The following is a 16,367-nucleotide window of genomic DNA, read 5'->3' as shown; positions in this document are numbered from 1 at the left end:
TCTTTTTTTTCTGTATCTTCTGTATTGCACCTTTATGTTCCAAAGGTTACTGTACTGTTCTGTACATTATAGTAAACATGGTTTCAAAGAATGTAGGTGCTGTAGAGATCAAAGTAAAGCTAAAATACGAGTCTCTGTCTAATAAAACTCAAATCCCATTGGTCCGCTCCCATGCACCTGTTCGTCATTTCTACCAATCACAGAGCGGACCTCATGCACCTCCAAGATGGCGACGTCCATTCAGAACCCGCTGTAGGTACATTCTGTGTTGGCAAAATACCCACAGTAACTAATCAAAACAAAGTAAGACATATGTGGCAATACAGTTAATAACATCGTTTTCGCCGTTGGATATCTGCCAATGTCGGTTGACGGCGTGGGGTTCGCTTTCATGGCTGTTTCAGAGTGAAATTGGGCGTCCTCTCGCCATGGCCACCGACAACAGGATTCATTTCTGGAGGAGAAACCCAAAGGTTCCCGGGAGGTGAGTTTAATCATTAATTTCCTCTTTGAACTAGTTTAAGTGTGTTTTTTGTACTCTGAAGTCATTTTATATCAAGGTATCGACTGTGACCAGCCTGCTTTGTTTACTAGACACCGAGGCTGTGTGCCAAAACATAGTGAGCTGTGTGTTTTGACAGCATGGCTATTCTGGACGTGTGTTGTGCGTTTTTGGCTCATGTTGTAAAGATCAAAATTAGGATTATTTGTGCATATTACGAAACCGCTGGTGTGATCTCCACTTGTGGCCATATGGTAGCGAAGTTAGTGTTGGTTTATATCAGTCCTTACTGAAGTTCGACATGGTGACCATAGCTATCACCAAAATACCTATTTTTACTACTATTAAACTATGCTAACTTGCCTTTAGCTTCCATTTTAATCTAAAACAAAGTTTCTTACACTGTATGATTTCATAATAATTTGTTATGATGTTACAGTAACTGGATTAACTATGCAATGCTATCTATGTACTAATAAGTACTTGCCATGGCAGTTTTTTATTTATTTTATTTATTTTTATAAAGGAAGCAAATCTAACTTCATATGCTTTACTCTGGTTGTTTCTAAACAGTATTTAATTAAATGGATTTGAACCTCTTAAAGCAGACATGTAGGTTGGTCTAATTTGGCCTTTTGTTTATTCTGGGCAGATAGTTTGCTGAGTGTGCTTCATATTGCGGGTTGTTAGGATTTTCATGGTTACAGACAGAATCAGTTCATCTTACTGTGAACGCTACCTTGTGATGACTGGACAGTTTCCTCTAGATAAGATTTTATATCAGGCCTTGCATAATCCTGCAAAAGAGGAACTCTCATGCTGTTAGTGTGGCAGATGTGCTGCTACTGAAATTCACTGTTTTCTTCAAGAGGTAATATTTGCACATGATGGAATCGATTTCCAGGGCTATTTTTATTTTTTATTGGGGTATATTGAATTGAATATGTATATATACACACTCACACACACTCACATACTTTTCAAAGACTGAATTTATATATATATATATATATATATATATTAGGGGTGCAACGGTTCAACTTACTGTTCGGTTTGTATCAGTTTCAGAGACACTGTTTTGGTACGGGTTGGTATGTGCTGTGTTTAGGGGAAAATTATACTTTTAAATAAAAATAAAGAAATAACAACAAATAATCATTAGTTTTTAGGTACATAAATTGAATAAAGTAATCAAATGTCAAATATAATTGTGTATTTGACTGTGTAAATTAAAAATACATGTTTAGTTACAAAAAGTTACAAAGCTATTCAACCAAGAGCAGTGAGGGATTTCTTTGTTGCTGTTTGATTAATATTAAGAAAGTGCTGTCAATTCAAGAGAATGCACTGATACAGTATGTTCAGTCTGCTGCTAGGATACTTGCCAGGACGGGCATTTTTACATAATTTTTTGTGTGTGAATTTGTCCATTCAAACACAGTACTCAGAGCTTATGTGTTTGTGTTTATATATATATATATATATATATATATATATATATATATATATATATATATATATATACTGTATATACACAGTAAGGACCAAAAGTTTGGACACCCATTCTCATTCAAAGAGTTTTCTTTATTTTCATGACTATGAAAATTGTAGAGTCACACGTGAAGGCATTAAAATTGTGAATTAACACATGTGGAATTATATATATATATATATATATATATATATATATATATATAACAAAAAGTGTGAAACAACTGAAAATATGCCATATTGTAGATTCTTCAAAGTAGCCACATTTTGCTCTGATTACTGCTTTGCACACTCTTGGCATTCTCTTGATGAGCTTCAAGAGGTAGTTGCCTGAAATGGTTTTCACTTCACAGGTGTGCCCTGTCAGGTTTAATAAGTGTGATTTCTTGCCTTATAAATGGGGTTGGGACCATCAGTTATGTTGTGCAGAAGTCAGGTGGATACACAGCTGATAGTCCTACTGAATAGACTGTTAGAATTTGTATTATGGCAAGAAAAAAGCAGGAAAACGAGTGGCCATCATTACTTGAAGAAATGAAGGTCAGTCAGTCCGAAAAATTGGGAAAACTTTGAAAGTGTCCCCAAGTGCAGTCACAAAAACCATCAAGCGCTACAAAGAAACTGGCTCACATGCGGACCGCCCCGGGAAATTAAGACCAAGAGTCTCCTCTGCTGCGGAGGATAAGTTCATCCGAGTCACCAGTCTCATAAATCGCAGGTTAACAGCAGCTCAGATTAGAGACCAGGTCAGTGGCACACAGAGTTCTAGCAGCAGACACATCTCAGAACAACTGTTAAGAGGAGACTGTGTGAATCAGGCATTCATGGTAGAAAATCTGCTAGGAAACCACTGCTAAAGAAAGGCAACAAGCAGAAGAGACTTGTTTGGGCTAAAGAACACAAGGAATGGACATTAGATCAGTGGAAATCTGTGCTTTGGTCTGATGAGTCCAAATTTGAGATCTTTGTTTTTTTTCATTTAGCAGACGCTTTTATCCAAAGCGACTTACAGATGAGGACAGTGGAAGCAATCAAAAACAACAAAAAGAGCAATGAAATATAAGTGCTATAACAAGTCTCAGTTGGGTTAACACAGTACACGTAGCATGGGCTTTGAAATAATATAATAAATAAAAACAAAACAGATAGAATAAAATAAGAATAGACCAAGCTAGCGTTAGAGGTCTTTATACACACACACACACACACACACACACACTCATACACAATTGCATAATAAATGAAAAGAAAACAGAATACAAAAAGATTAGAAAGGTAGTTAGATTTTTTTAAGAATAGAATTAGAATAGTGAGTGTTAAAGTTAGAGGGTCAAATAAAGATGGAAGAGATGTGTTTTAAGCCGATTCTTGAAGATGGCTAAGGACCCAGGTGCCCGGATTGTGTTGGGGAGGTCAATCCACCAGGAGGGAACATTTAATTTAAAGTCCTTGGGATGGCACAGTCAAGTGATGTTCACTTGCAGAACGCAGCTTCTAGAGGGCACATAAATCTGAAGTAACAAATTTAGGTAAATGGGTGCAGAGCCATTGTCTTGAATTTTATGCGAGCAGCTATTGGAAGCCAGTGCAGATTTATAAACAAAGGTGTGACGTGCATTCTTTTTGGCTCATTAAATATTTACCTTGCTGCCGCTTTCTGGATATATAACGTATTTATTTCACTAATTTCTGAACTGTAATGGCTTGTTCATTTACAAAGTTTCCTGCTGTTTTTGGAAATAGTTTTCTTGTTTGTTTGTTTTTCAGTTCTTTGTCTCTTAAAATTGATATGTTTGATAGATTTGATACATTTTACTACAGTGTTCATGGTATCATATCTTCAGAAAATTGAGCAGAACACAATGAAGACGTTAGAAACGGACGGGATTCCGCTCTGTGATGGGAACGATGAACATGTTATAGTTTGGGTGTGGTTGTGATTCTAGATTGTTTGAGTTGCTAGTTCAGGTGAATCGGCAGCAGTTGGAGGACGTGCAGTGGGTGTGATCCGGCTGTAACATGAGTGGACGAGAGGTGTGGCCACTTTCCCACCATTGACCTCATTTAACAGAAGGGACCGAGCATGCAAAAGTAATACTAGATGCTTCCAGACGACTTTGGTGTCATCCTAGTAAAATGACATGTCCTGTAATTGTAGAGAGGGACACAAAAAGTTGTTCATCCACAGAATACGTCTTGTTAGTTGATAACTGAATTATTATCTTGTTTAATTCATTATAATAGCATGTTAATGCAATTCTCAATGGAAATTATTAATTGCACTGACAGTTTTCCCACTCTGTTAGCTTTTGTATGTAGATTATAGTGTGGAAAAGTCTTTGTGTGTGTGTATGTGTGTTTAGCAGACATTAAAGATAAGGCTGCCCTCTGGCAAACTCAACACACTCCTCGCTCACAGCCCAATATTTAATGCAAATGTGAGCAGCTTGCTTACATATCTGGAAGTAATTTACCTTTCATTTTCTACTCGCATGAAAATTGATGAGCCATATTTCAGCTGCATTGTGCTTTTGCCAACTATTCTGTGGTCCCATTTGCACATAATGCCTTTATTATTGTGTTGACTTCACCAGAAAAAGGCCTTGTGACAACCATATTACAACCATACCATAATAGCCATGTTAATTTTCCTTTCAACAGTATAACTACACCTATGGCCCTGTGTTGCCCGTAAAAATTCTGCTTAGCATTGCAATGTTTTGACTTCTCTCACCATTACGCAGGATATTGCACAGTAACTCACAATAGCCTGTGATATTGTACAGATTTATATTTATATGTTGTAGTAATGTGGAGGACCCAGCCGTGTGCTTCGCTTTTAATTTGAGATGTTTTTACAGTATTTTAGTGTATTTACAGTTTACAGTTAAGCAGCATTATGAAAGTGATTTTAATGCAACTTTTATTTAATCTAAAGGCTGTTTAGAATAGCATAGTTTAATACTATACTTACTGTTTATATGTATTATGTTCTCTTCATACTATGCAACTTTTATGTATGCATTGCATACCTTGATGACAGATTATTTGCCATATATCGAAAATACATCAAGGCACTATGTATCTCAAAATGCATTGTATTTAACTTTAATTAAATACAAAATAAATACAAATAAAGTTAACTTTATTGTTTGTCTGCTGTGATTTGTGATCAGTTTCATTAAATGTCTACACCGCAGATTTGAACTTAACCCTAACTACTGTTCAGATGTTTTGGATCCGCAATATTTATTTTTTAATTTTAAGAAAGAAGTCTCTAGGCCTAATGCTTCCCAAAGCTACCAAAAATACAGTTTAAAGAAGAAGTGAAATTGTGAATCATTGTTACTATTATTATTATTAAAATGTTAAAAATATTTGAATATATTTTCAAATGTAACATTTGTTTATGTACTATTTCTATCCTTAATATATAATAATATTTCTTTCCAAAAAAAAAAAAAACATACCTATCGAATTTTTGGTATGAATGTAATGTAGTGTCTGAAACTGTTGCGTGGTTTATATCCTGTGGAATGCAGTAAGCTAGTATTCCATTATGAACTTAGTTTCACTGTCCTTCCTTGTCTTGTGACTCTGAAGTATGAGGGCACAGAAATGTTTTGATAGCATCTCTTGTTTAAAGCTTTTATACTTTTAGTTTTATGGTGCCTTTTATCACATTTTAAAGGTTGCTGTTCCCATTCAGCCTTTCATTAAATGGAAAAGTGACCAGGATATTACTTAGAAGTTTACTTTTGTTTTTTATTCCATAGAAGAGGCAAAGTCGTGTGGTTTTGGAACAGCATGAGATTGTAACTATGTAAATTATTGAGATTATATCAGTTGCTCTCATATGATCATGAGGCTGAGGGGTGGACGATATACTGGTAGACACGATTAACTGGTAGAAATGTATCAACCGGCAGAGATTTTCACCTATCATGGTTAACATACACACTCACGTGACGTTTCTGTGCTACGTGGTCACTAAAACTTATCGTTTGAACGTTTTTAAGCATTGCGGTTTAAAAACAAGAGCTTTTAAACCATTTAAATGCAATCATCAGATTTGCTGTATGAGCTCGTTGTCTATAGAACGCAGGAGTACTGAACGGAGTTAGGCGTATTATTTAGTACTAAGGCCGATTTATAGGCCATGAAAGGTTAAATACACTAGTGTCAAAATGGCCATCTTTGCAAGTATCCTCCTAAACACAGTAGCTCTAGTCTTAAAGGAACACTCCACTTTTTTTTGAAAATAGGCTCCTTTTCCAACTCCCCTAGAGTTAAACAGTGGAGTTAATTTTCCAATCCTTTCAGCCGATCTCCGGGTCTGGCGGTAGCACTTTTAGCTGTAGCTAATCATAGATCATTGCATCTGATTAGACCGTTAGCATTTGCTCAAAATGACCAAAGAGTTTCAATATTATTCCTTTTTAAAACTTGACTCTTCTGTAGTTACATCGTGTACTAAGACCGACTGAAAATGAAAAGTTGGTATTTTCTAGACTGATATGGCTAGGGACTATACTCTCATTCCTGCGTAATAATCAAGGAATTTTGCTGCTGTACCATGGATGCAGCAGGCACAATGATAATAGTCCACCAGTTCCATAGCAGAGTTGCTGGGGACTATTTTCAGGCGCTGCGTAATATTATTGCGCCTGCTGCATCTCTTGTACAGCAGCAAAATTCCTTGGTTATTATGATTTTACTCAGTGAAGAATATGCCGTTTTGGTTACACAACGCATGTAGCATTTCTTGTTTATTTGTTCTACTATAGGTTTTTTTTTTCTCCTATTGCTTGTAATTAGTTTCTTATTCTTATTTATTCGCTGACCATTTACTTGTCTTCAGTGCACTTGAGTAAAAAAAAAAAAAAAAAAAGTAATAAAGATCTTATTTAAAGCAAAAAAATTACAATATTGTGATATAGATCATTACCGTGAAATAAAATTACTCATGTTGTGATATAACATTTTGGTCATATCGGCCACCCCTACCCAGTCCTGTTTCTGCTTCTCTTTAAAGCACACATCAGCTTTTCTTTCTCTTAGCTTACAGCCAGTATATGGAGCACAGCACCCTCCTCTGGACCCACGCAGACATCGTCTGTAAGTGCTGCTGCTAGCTGTCTACTGTCTGCATGCACACCAGCCATTTGTTTCTCCAGTTATTGTGCCTTTACTCTTTTCATTCATGTCTTCTGACTTTCAGTTGTGGTTTGAATCCATCATAAGTCCATCCAAATAAGTGCAAGATTTGCATAAACCCTTTGAAACCTTAGTTTTTTTTTTGTCTTGCGTTATCCTTTCTAACTGTAACCAGTTCATATGTTATAGTGTGTGCAATATTACCATTTGCGAAAAACCTCTTTACTTGTTTGCCTACAGATTAAAAGATGCTCCAAAGGTTAACAGTCTGAACACCAAATCCAAAAAACCTTCCACTTTCCACGAATTTGCTCGGAGCACCAATGATGCATGGGACATTGATGATGAAGAGGATGATGGTATTTTTAGTCTTAAACAGCTCTCATCTTCACCTGTCCAATCACGATCCATGCCTCAAACACCCTGCCTCAAAATCATCAAAACCCCAGAAGACACCGAGGCACTGCCCCCCTCACTGGACAGGCAGGAACCAATCAGCACAAACCCCATTCAGGATCGACTGGATATGGGAAGCGGTCCAGCCAATGGCAGGGTGGTAAAGTCCAGTAGCGAAGCCCAGCTCAATGTTAATGCAGGTATCCGGTCGTTGTTGTTTTTAAGCTTGTAAAAAGATAGAATGTCATCAGTCAAATCTGGGTTTTTTCAGCCTACCTTTAATCTAAAAAGTCCCGTCATTACCTAATTACTGTTTGTTATATGGCTGGTATGATGTTTTTGAATGTCCAATCACAGACTGTATGTTAGTAGATATGTCCAACTAGCCTTTTCAGTTAAGGGTTAGAAAAACAAGTAACAATTTGGCTGTCTATCCTTTTAAAAAAAAAAAAGCTAACTTGAGTTTATACTTGAGTATATACAATTTTGTGTTGTAAAAAAAAAACGTATTTTGTAAGATATTATTTACATTTTTAATATCGGTTTTCTGTTTTAGTATACTGTAAGATATAATTTATTCCTGTGATCAAAGCATATGCTGATTTATTATCAATGCTGGAAACAATTGTGCTGCTTCATGTTTTTGGAACCTGTGATACTTTTTTCAGGATTCTAATCTGAATATAAAATAAAATGAAAATCGGCATTTATTCAAAATGGAAAGACTGTGTTACAATATACACTACCTTTCAAAAGTTTGGAGTCAGTCATTTTTTTTTTTTTTTTTTTTTTTTTTTTTTTTTTGAAAAGAATAAATACTTATGTTATGTATGGGTCAAATGGACAAAAAGTGATAGTAAAGACTCGTATTGTTAGAAAAGATTTTAATTTTAAATAAATACTGTTCTATAACTTTTTATTCATAAAAGAATTCAGAAAGTATCAGTTTAAAAAAAGAAAAAGAAAAAGAAGCAGCAGCACAACAGTTTCCAACACTGATAATAAATCAGCATATTAGACTGATTTCTGAAGGATCATGTGAACATTCAGACAGAAATGACTTACATTTTATATTAAAACAGAAAACCAATATTAGAAATTGAAAAAATATTTCACTATAATTGTTTTTCAGTAAAAAATACAGCCTTTATAAGCCTTTATAAAAACATTAAAAATCTTACTGATCAGAAACTTTTGAACGGCAATGTATATAATTAATAAATAAATAAATAAAATTCATTAACATGACAAAATATTTAATTATATTTTGTTAAAACAACCAAATGTGTAAAAAAAAAAAAAAAAAAGGTGTGTGTAAAATATATATCCATGTTAGATAATTTTTATTTATTTATTTAATAGTACCTTAATTAAAAAATATATTGATGTTATTTAAAAAAATAATAATATTTTTTTATGATATATATTTTAATATTAATGTTAAATGTTTTAATTTTTTGTCCTGTTTAGCTCGTAATACCCTGCAAAAACAGCAGTCACTTCCTGTGCGGCCCGTTATCCCATTGGTTGCCCGCATTTCGGACCAAAATGCCTCAGGAGCTCCGCCCATGATGGTGAGAGAGAAGACTCGATTGGATAAATTCAAGCAGCTACTTGCCAGTCCCAACACAGATTTGGGTAAGCTTTAAAATGAACAATTAGAGATTTGTGCAAGCATTACAAGAAAAACAAGGGATAAGGTCTGTTTTCAGCAGGATTATAAAAGTGGCCACTTGTGGGTTATCTGTGTAAGATATTAAAACCCATCCATCAGAGACCATCTCAAAACAGAAACCCTCACATGTGTTCACACCTCATTCTCTCGCCTGCTTTACTGCCTCTAGCTGAATCTCTTTGCCAGGTGAGACAGTGTGGGATGGCAGAATGCATGAAAACAGTCCATGATGTTATCCTAGTCTTCCTGAATTCACGCTGAGAGGCCCTTCTGTTCTCTCCACGTCCTCCAGCCAATCATCTCTTCGAGAGCACCTGCAAGCTAGCAGAACAAAAACAAGTTCTGTGTCTGCCTGCGCTCATTTGTGCAGCTGATGCTATAAAGATGCTATCAAAGAGACTCACTCTTCTTTGCTTTATAACTAAGTTTCAGCCTCCGCAGGCTCTGAGCTTTCTGAGCGACAGGCTGAAATCACGGGGGAATGAGAACCATCAGTCATTCGGGGGGGAAATAATGCGTAAGCACTTATGAAAAATGCACTTGTGATATAGTTGGAGGGGCTTCCCTGCACAGTGTTCTGAGTTCATAATAGCTTCTGAGATCTTTCATCATTCTGCTGTCATATGACGGTTGGCAGGTGTCCAGTGCCATTAGTATTTTAGGAGCGCTTGGATAGCGGTTTCGTGTTTGTTCTAACTCAAGAACGACCCAGGAGCGATCTCGCCAGATGTTTCTCAGCAAGTCCTTAAGTTTCCATAGACGTTTTTACATTCATGGATCACAATGACCCAGAGGGCTTGGCGGGAGTTCACAAAAACAGTCCTTAAAAAGCGGTTTAGACTTCAGCACCTGGACGGATCGATGATATCTGGTCTAATGGCATCCACCTGTGATGTAATGTTTACTTCATAACAATGACCAAAATAAGTAATTGAGAGCAGTGGAGTTGAATCGAAGCTCCATTCGATTAAAAAATAAAAGGACCAGACGGAGAGAATGGTTCATATTTACTGTGATTCATCTGGTTGATTTGACAACAGTTATCTTTGCTCTTTAATGTAAGACTTGAAAAGAACAATGCAATGGACTTTTTTTTTGTGTGTGATTATTGCAAAGGCAGGAATCATAATTGTGATCGGTCGCACTATCATGTAACTCGTCTTGATTTGTTTACTGATACTTTGCATGTTAAGGAGACATCTGCTTTTGTAAGTAATTGGAGCCTTGGGGCTATTTTGGCTTGGTGCTGGTATGAAAACCGCCTAGCAACCACACAGAATGCCCTAGCAACTGCATGGCAAGTTTTGCAAGGACACATTTTTTGAAGAAATCGGACTGTAACATGAAACACATAATAATACTCTATTGTGGAATTTAGGAGTTTTCTTTGTGACATTTTAATTGTCTGTTTTCAATTGTCCAAAGTATTTAAATTCAGTAGCTCCTAAATCTCTTTGTTTTGTTCAATTAATTTATTTTTATTCAGAGACATAATAAAAAAGGAAATAAACTGCCAAAATCATCATCTTAATCAGTATTTGTCTTGTTTTCCAGTCAAACATACTTAAAGCAAAAATATTCACTCGAGAAGCAAAACTGTGTAAGATATAAACCTTATTCATAATATATTATTATTGAACTTAATAATATGTCTTGAATTAAGTTTCTTTTTCCTTACCCATTGGCAAATATTTTCTCTCGTTTTAAACCTAAATCGATCGTAATTTGAGATTCAGAATTCAAACAAGAAACAGCCAGTGTGATAAGAAATGTAAACTTATTTTAGGATACTTTCTCTGAACAAATCTTGATTTGCAATTTTCCTTTTCAAATAAATGTATTTTCTTGTAAGTGTGTTTAGATATTTTACTGGAAATCAAGACAAATACTGATTAAAAAATAATTTTAATGGTGCATTCGGATAATAACAGAATTGTGAAATAAGGGAAACCAAGCTCAAATAGTGTAGTTCTGATGAGCCGTATGGAAAAACAGGACAGCAGGCCACGACACAGATGCTTTTTAAGCTGTTTGCCTAAATGTGCTCTCCAGACATCATGCTGACATCCCAAGCCATTGCTCCATCACCTGTGAATCGTCAACTTCCCAGCCATTACTTTAAAATCAATCTGCAGTTATGGCTCGCTGTCTTATTGGAGTTACCATAATTCAAGGTGGCATGGTTGTGAAAACTCTGAGTGTGTTTGCTAATTAAAAAAATAATAGTTTATTGATTATGTTGATTGAACTATAAGTTAGTGTCACCAGTCCTGTGAAGGCAGACGAATGTTGATTTAAAGCATGATTTTCTCTCACCGCATATGAACAAACTCTTAATACACGTTTTAACTGCTGATGTACTTTAATTCCACCCTTCTGCTCCTGCAACTTTACTTTGACATTGTGGCTCCACGTCCAAACTGCAGTATGATGTGTCCTCAAAGCATATGTTCACCTCTTTAGCTATGAAACAACACAGCAGTTGTGCTACTGAAGTATTTGTCATTTTGGATTAACTTTGCAACGTGTTTTGTTCATACAGAGGAGTTACGGAAGCATAGTTGGTCGGGAATCCCTCGTGAAGTTCGGCCAGTCACCTGGAGACTCTTATCTGTAAGTATTTACCACTACTGTTTATTTCATGTCCATTGTAGCTTGCTATTCAAACAAACAGCAGTGCGATGACAAGAAAAGATGTGGAAGGAAAGGACTGAAATATGTTGTGAGATGTATTTGAGCTTACATTGTTATCATGGACACATAACCACTAGACCTTGGTTTCAATGCCTAATTATTACTAATATATCTTAATATATGTTTTCTTTTCTTTGTGTTGGGTTTGTTAAATATGTTTTGAGCTTCTTTTTTGAAATTACTTGTACGAAATGCAGCCAAATGAATATTCAATCGAATGAATAATAAAAAAATGGCGTAATAAACTATAGTTTATAAAGGAAAATATTTGTAATTTTTTTTTTATTATTATAAGCCAGCATAACAAACCTGCAAGCATTTTAGTTCTGCATAGGCTGCACAGAGAGTATAAAACTTCCACACCACTTTCAGTTTAATGTGCATTATTGATTTGTTTTGTAATATTGGTTTTGCTGAGCACTTAATGTCAGCAGAATTGTGACTGTCATCATCGGAGGGGTAGAGTGGGCCGCTGTGTAGTGGCTTTATGTGGGCGGATGTTCGGAGAATGCTTTACAAGCCTCATTTGCGTTTCTGGCGAATGCTTACACAGTCAATAACACACACCTCTGGGCTAAGCTGTACAAGCAAATCCCAACCCAGCTCCTCCAAGCTTTTACTGCTTCATGCATTGTTTGCTAGGGGGATTAAATGGAATAATTCCATATTTATAAAATTACAGAGGTTGACGCATGCCAAACGTATGCTAATGTGACAAACACACACAAAAAAACATTTGATCTTTTTTTCATATTCAAATTGTGATCGTAAAGAGCAGCAGTTGCATTTTGTTGATTTACTTCACGTTTGTGTTACGACACCAAATGTAAACGTTTCCAACGTCGATCCTTGATTTACAGCACACAAACCTCGTCAAGACCTCCTCGGAATCGCATTGGAAAGCCGTTTTAAGATCATTTAGATTTTCAGCATGGAATTTAATAGCCGTTATTAAAGTTTTGAAGGGCCGATGATGGGGCGAATCCAAACGAGCAGAGTTTGTGCACTTATTATTCGCCTGAAGCAACAGACGTGAGCTGCATCGAGTCGGATTCTGAATGTACGTTATCATTTATGTGTTCAAGCGCTCTGCAGCTCTGTGTGTGCTCATTAAAACAAGAGTTGAGAAACAATGGGAGGGGAAGGCACTTTTAAAAACACCATTTTCTGAAACATGATGGAGAGTCATGACAACGATCTAACTGACAGTTCCACGCCTCCACGTCTGCTCTACAAATAGCCTGCACTTGTTGTCTGCTCTTTAGGGAATGATCTGTAGCTAGTAAGTATGTACTAGCACAGTTGCATCCTGTCTGTGTGTTAGTTTAGTAGCTACATGATTAGAAGTTTCTCCCAGAGTTGTGGCTTTTTTTTTTTTTTCTTGACTTTTGGGATCAGAGGCTTGTGTTCTGTTTTTTTCAAGTGTGTTTTTTAGTTAGGCAAGCATCACTATTATTATTGCTCATACTATACAATTACAGTGGCATGCGCAAGCTTAGGAACCCCTTGCAGCATCTGTGAAAATGTGAATAATTTCCAAACAATAAGAGAGATCACACTAAATTAATGTTATTTTTTTATTTAGTACTGTCCTGAGTTATTTTACATAAAAGATGTTTGCATATGGTTCACAAAAAATAATAATATGCATTTAAAAAATAACAATATTTTTATTTCCTTTTTCTAAAAAATGAAACTAAGTTGTTAATTTTAAGATGAGTCTTATTTTTCTCTTGCATAATTAATATTGCAGGATCGCGAATCATTTGAGTCAGTTCGGGAGTACGGAGCGAGTTCACGAATCATTTGAGTCAGTTCGGGAGTTCGGAGGGGGGTCGCAAATCATTTGAATCGGTTCGGGAGTTCGTAGCGGGATCGCAAATCATTTGAGTCAGTTCTGGAGTTCATAGCGGGTTCGCGAATCATTTGAGTCAGTTTGGGGATCGCGAATCATTTGAGCCAGATTGGGAGTTCGCAGCGGGATCGCGAATCATTTGAGTCAGTTCGGGAGTTCAAAGCGCGTTCCCGAATCATTTGAGTCAGTTTGGGAGTTCGGAGCGGAATCGCGAATCATTTGAGTCAGTTCGGGAGTTCAAATCGGGTTCGTGAATCATTTGAATCAGTTCGGGAGTTCATTTTTTTGTGTGTGTTGTGGACTAAATGTAAACATCTTTTATGTACAATATCTTACTCAAGACAGTACTAAATAAAAAATAACAATAATGAGAATAATTTCTGAAGAATTATGTGAGTAATGATGCTAAAATTTTTTAGCTTTGCATCACAAGAATAAATTACATTTTAAAATGCATTAAACTAGAAAAGTTATTTTAAATGGTAATGATATGTCACAATGTAATTGTATATATGATTTTTTGTATTTTAATCAAATAAGCATTAAGCAGCTACTCAGAACATCTTGGCAACTGCCTGGCAATGCTTTAAAAAGCATCCGGACACCTCTGAACCACCCTAGCATCTAAATAATAATGCAGTTTATGAACTTTATTTTTCATTAAGGCACTTTGGAAGGAAAGCATTTGCTAAGAACTTAAATGAAATGCAATATGTCTGATTTGCTTCTCTTATATGAAGCCTTTTAAAAAGTGCCGTTTGTATGAGCAGCACAAAAAAGCCAGTAGCATAAAATCAGTTGGATCGTATTCTGAAAGACATTCACTAAACATCTGACTTCAGCATGACAAAGAAGGTTGTCTCACTGAAATGATACAATATGTAGATAAAAAAAAGAAAAACAAGATCAAAAGCTTATTTATTTACAACATTTTTTTTTCTTTCATGGGACTACAGTATTGAACTGAATTTACATACTGCTGTTTTTAATATCTTTTAGTTTGCATTATTTATAGGTTATATTTTGGTTACAGGGCAAGATACACTTGGAAGACATGAAGAATGTGGGTGTACAAGAGTTCTGTTCTGAACACTATTAAATTAGCATTTTCTTCTTTCCATGTGCTTTCTCTCAGGGCTATCTTCCAGCCAATAGAGAGCGAAGGGAACTGGTTCTCCAGAGGAAGAGGGAGGAGTATTTTGGCTTCATTGAACAGTATTACCACTCCAGAACAGATGAGAATCACAGAGACACATACAGACAGGTAAATCTCAACCCAGCCTGCTTCTGAATATGTTCCCAAAAAAGAACCTGATTCTGATTCTCCATGATTTCCAGGAGTAAGAGAGCACTTTTATCAGTCCACAAGTGTTCAATGATAATTTTAGTTAAGGATGTTTTAGGTAATGTTTTGCCGAAACACATTGGAGTTTACTGTGTACGTTAATATATGTAGTGTCGATGTACCATACCATGGTTTCTGTTATTACAGACTGCGTGTAAACAGAAAATGCATTGTCTGATCTAATGGACAGCATGTCACGAATGCCAACCATAGATATTATGTTGAAAGCAACCCAGAATATTTGTTCAAATGCAGGTTGAGTTAGTTGGAAAACATTATAATATGCAAACCTGTTTTCTGTAATGGCATGAATCCAGATAATGCATGGGGGAATTTCAGTGGAAAAGGATCTGATAAGATCGTTTCCAAGATTACAGATCTTTTTTTTTTTTTTCAATTCTAAATATTATTTGTTGTAATATCTGTCCATTTTGCTGTTAAAGGGCTGAATTTAGTGTTCATACTGCACATCCCTCAAAACTTTCAGATTTTTGTGAACATGACAGTAAACGTGCTTTATTTGATAGGGCTTCTTTAAAACTTCAGTTTGGGGTCGGTGAAAATCTTATGCTCACCAAGGTTACATTTAATTGGTAAGAAATACTTTGATATATTATTCTAGTTTAAAACAACTCTTTTCTATAAGAATATATTTTAAAATGTAATTTATTCCTCTGATGCAAAGCTGAATTTTCAGCAGACATTACTACAATCTTCAGTGTCACATGATCCTTCAGAAATCATTCCTTTTGTTTTTGATTCTTTGAATAATAGAAAGTGCAAAAGAACAGAATTTATTTGAACTAGAAATCTTTAATTAAAACATTTATTAATGTCACTTCTGTTCAATTCAATGCATCCATGCTAAATAAAAGTATTCATTTCATTACAGAAGAAAAAACCTTCTAAACTGAACTTGAGATTGTCACATATCTACTGCTTATTACTTCTGATTTGTGGTTTGGCAGACACTTCAATCCATTAAGAGCAATCCCTCTGGAGCAGCCTGAGGTTAAGTGTTTTACTCCGAGGATCAACGGTTAAAATTCACAAATCGATCCTTGTGGAGTTTGAACCGACAACCTTTAGCCCAGGGGCCTTTTGTAAAACACTTGCATAGATTTCATCCTAGAGGATGATTCTTTCATGAATGGAACTAATCTGATTCTGTAGTTCAAGTGAGTCAGTGATTCATTTGCAGAGATTATCAGTGAATACTGTTGTAAAAATCAGTCTGCTCCTCACACAAACC

At 35.8% G+C, this 16,367-nt stretch overlaps 1 protein-coding gene across 2 annotated transcripts in view; it reads left to right on the top strand.

The window, feature by feature from the left end:
• The first annotated feature begins 255 nt into the window (after positions 1-255).
• LOC113073967 (TBC1 domain family member 22B-like) overlaps positions 256-16,367 on the top strand; it is a 40,210-nt gene continuing 24,098 nt past the window's right edge. The window contains exons 1-6 of one of the 2 annotated variants that reach the window (XM_026246657.1): positions 429-484; positions 7,055-7,111; positions 7,391-7,746; positions 9,017-9,184; positions 11,764-11,834; positions 14,906-15,034. In XM_026246657.1, coding sequence (XP_026102442.1) covers positions 429-484; positions 7,055-7,111; positions 7,391-7,746; positions 9,017-9,184; positions 11,764-11,834; positions 14,906-15,034 — 837 coding nt within the window. Of the gene's footprint in view, positions 485-7,054; positions 7,112-7,390; positions 7,747-9,016; positions 9,185-11,763; positions 11,835-14,905; positions 15,035-16,367 lie in introns of both variants that reach the window. The other variant, XM_026246658.1, reaches the window with a different exon arrangement.

This window comes from Carassius auratus, unplaced genomic scaffold (genome assembly GCF_003368295.1).
Source record: "Carassius auratus strain Wakin unplaced genomic scaffold, ASM336829v1 scaf_tig00013356, whole genome shotgun sequence".
Classification (NCBI taxonomy): Eukaryota; Metazoa; Chordata; class Actinopteri; order Cypriniformes; family Cyprinidae; genus Carassius; species Carassius auratus.
The sequence above is the reverse complement of the archived record's forward strand: the minus strand, read 5'-3'. Positions and strand labels throughout refer to the sequence as shown.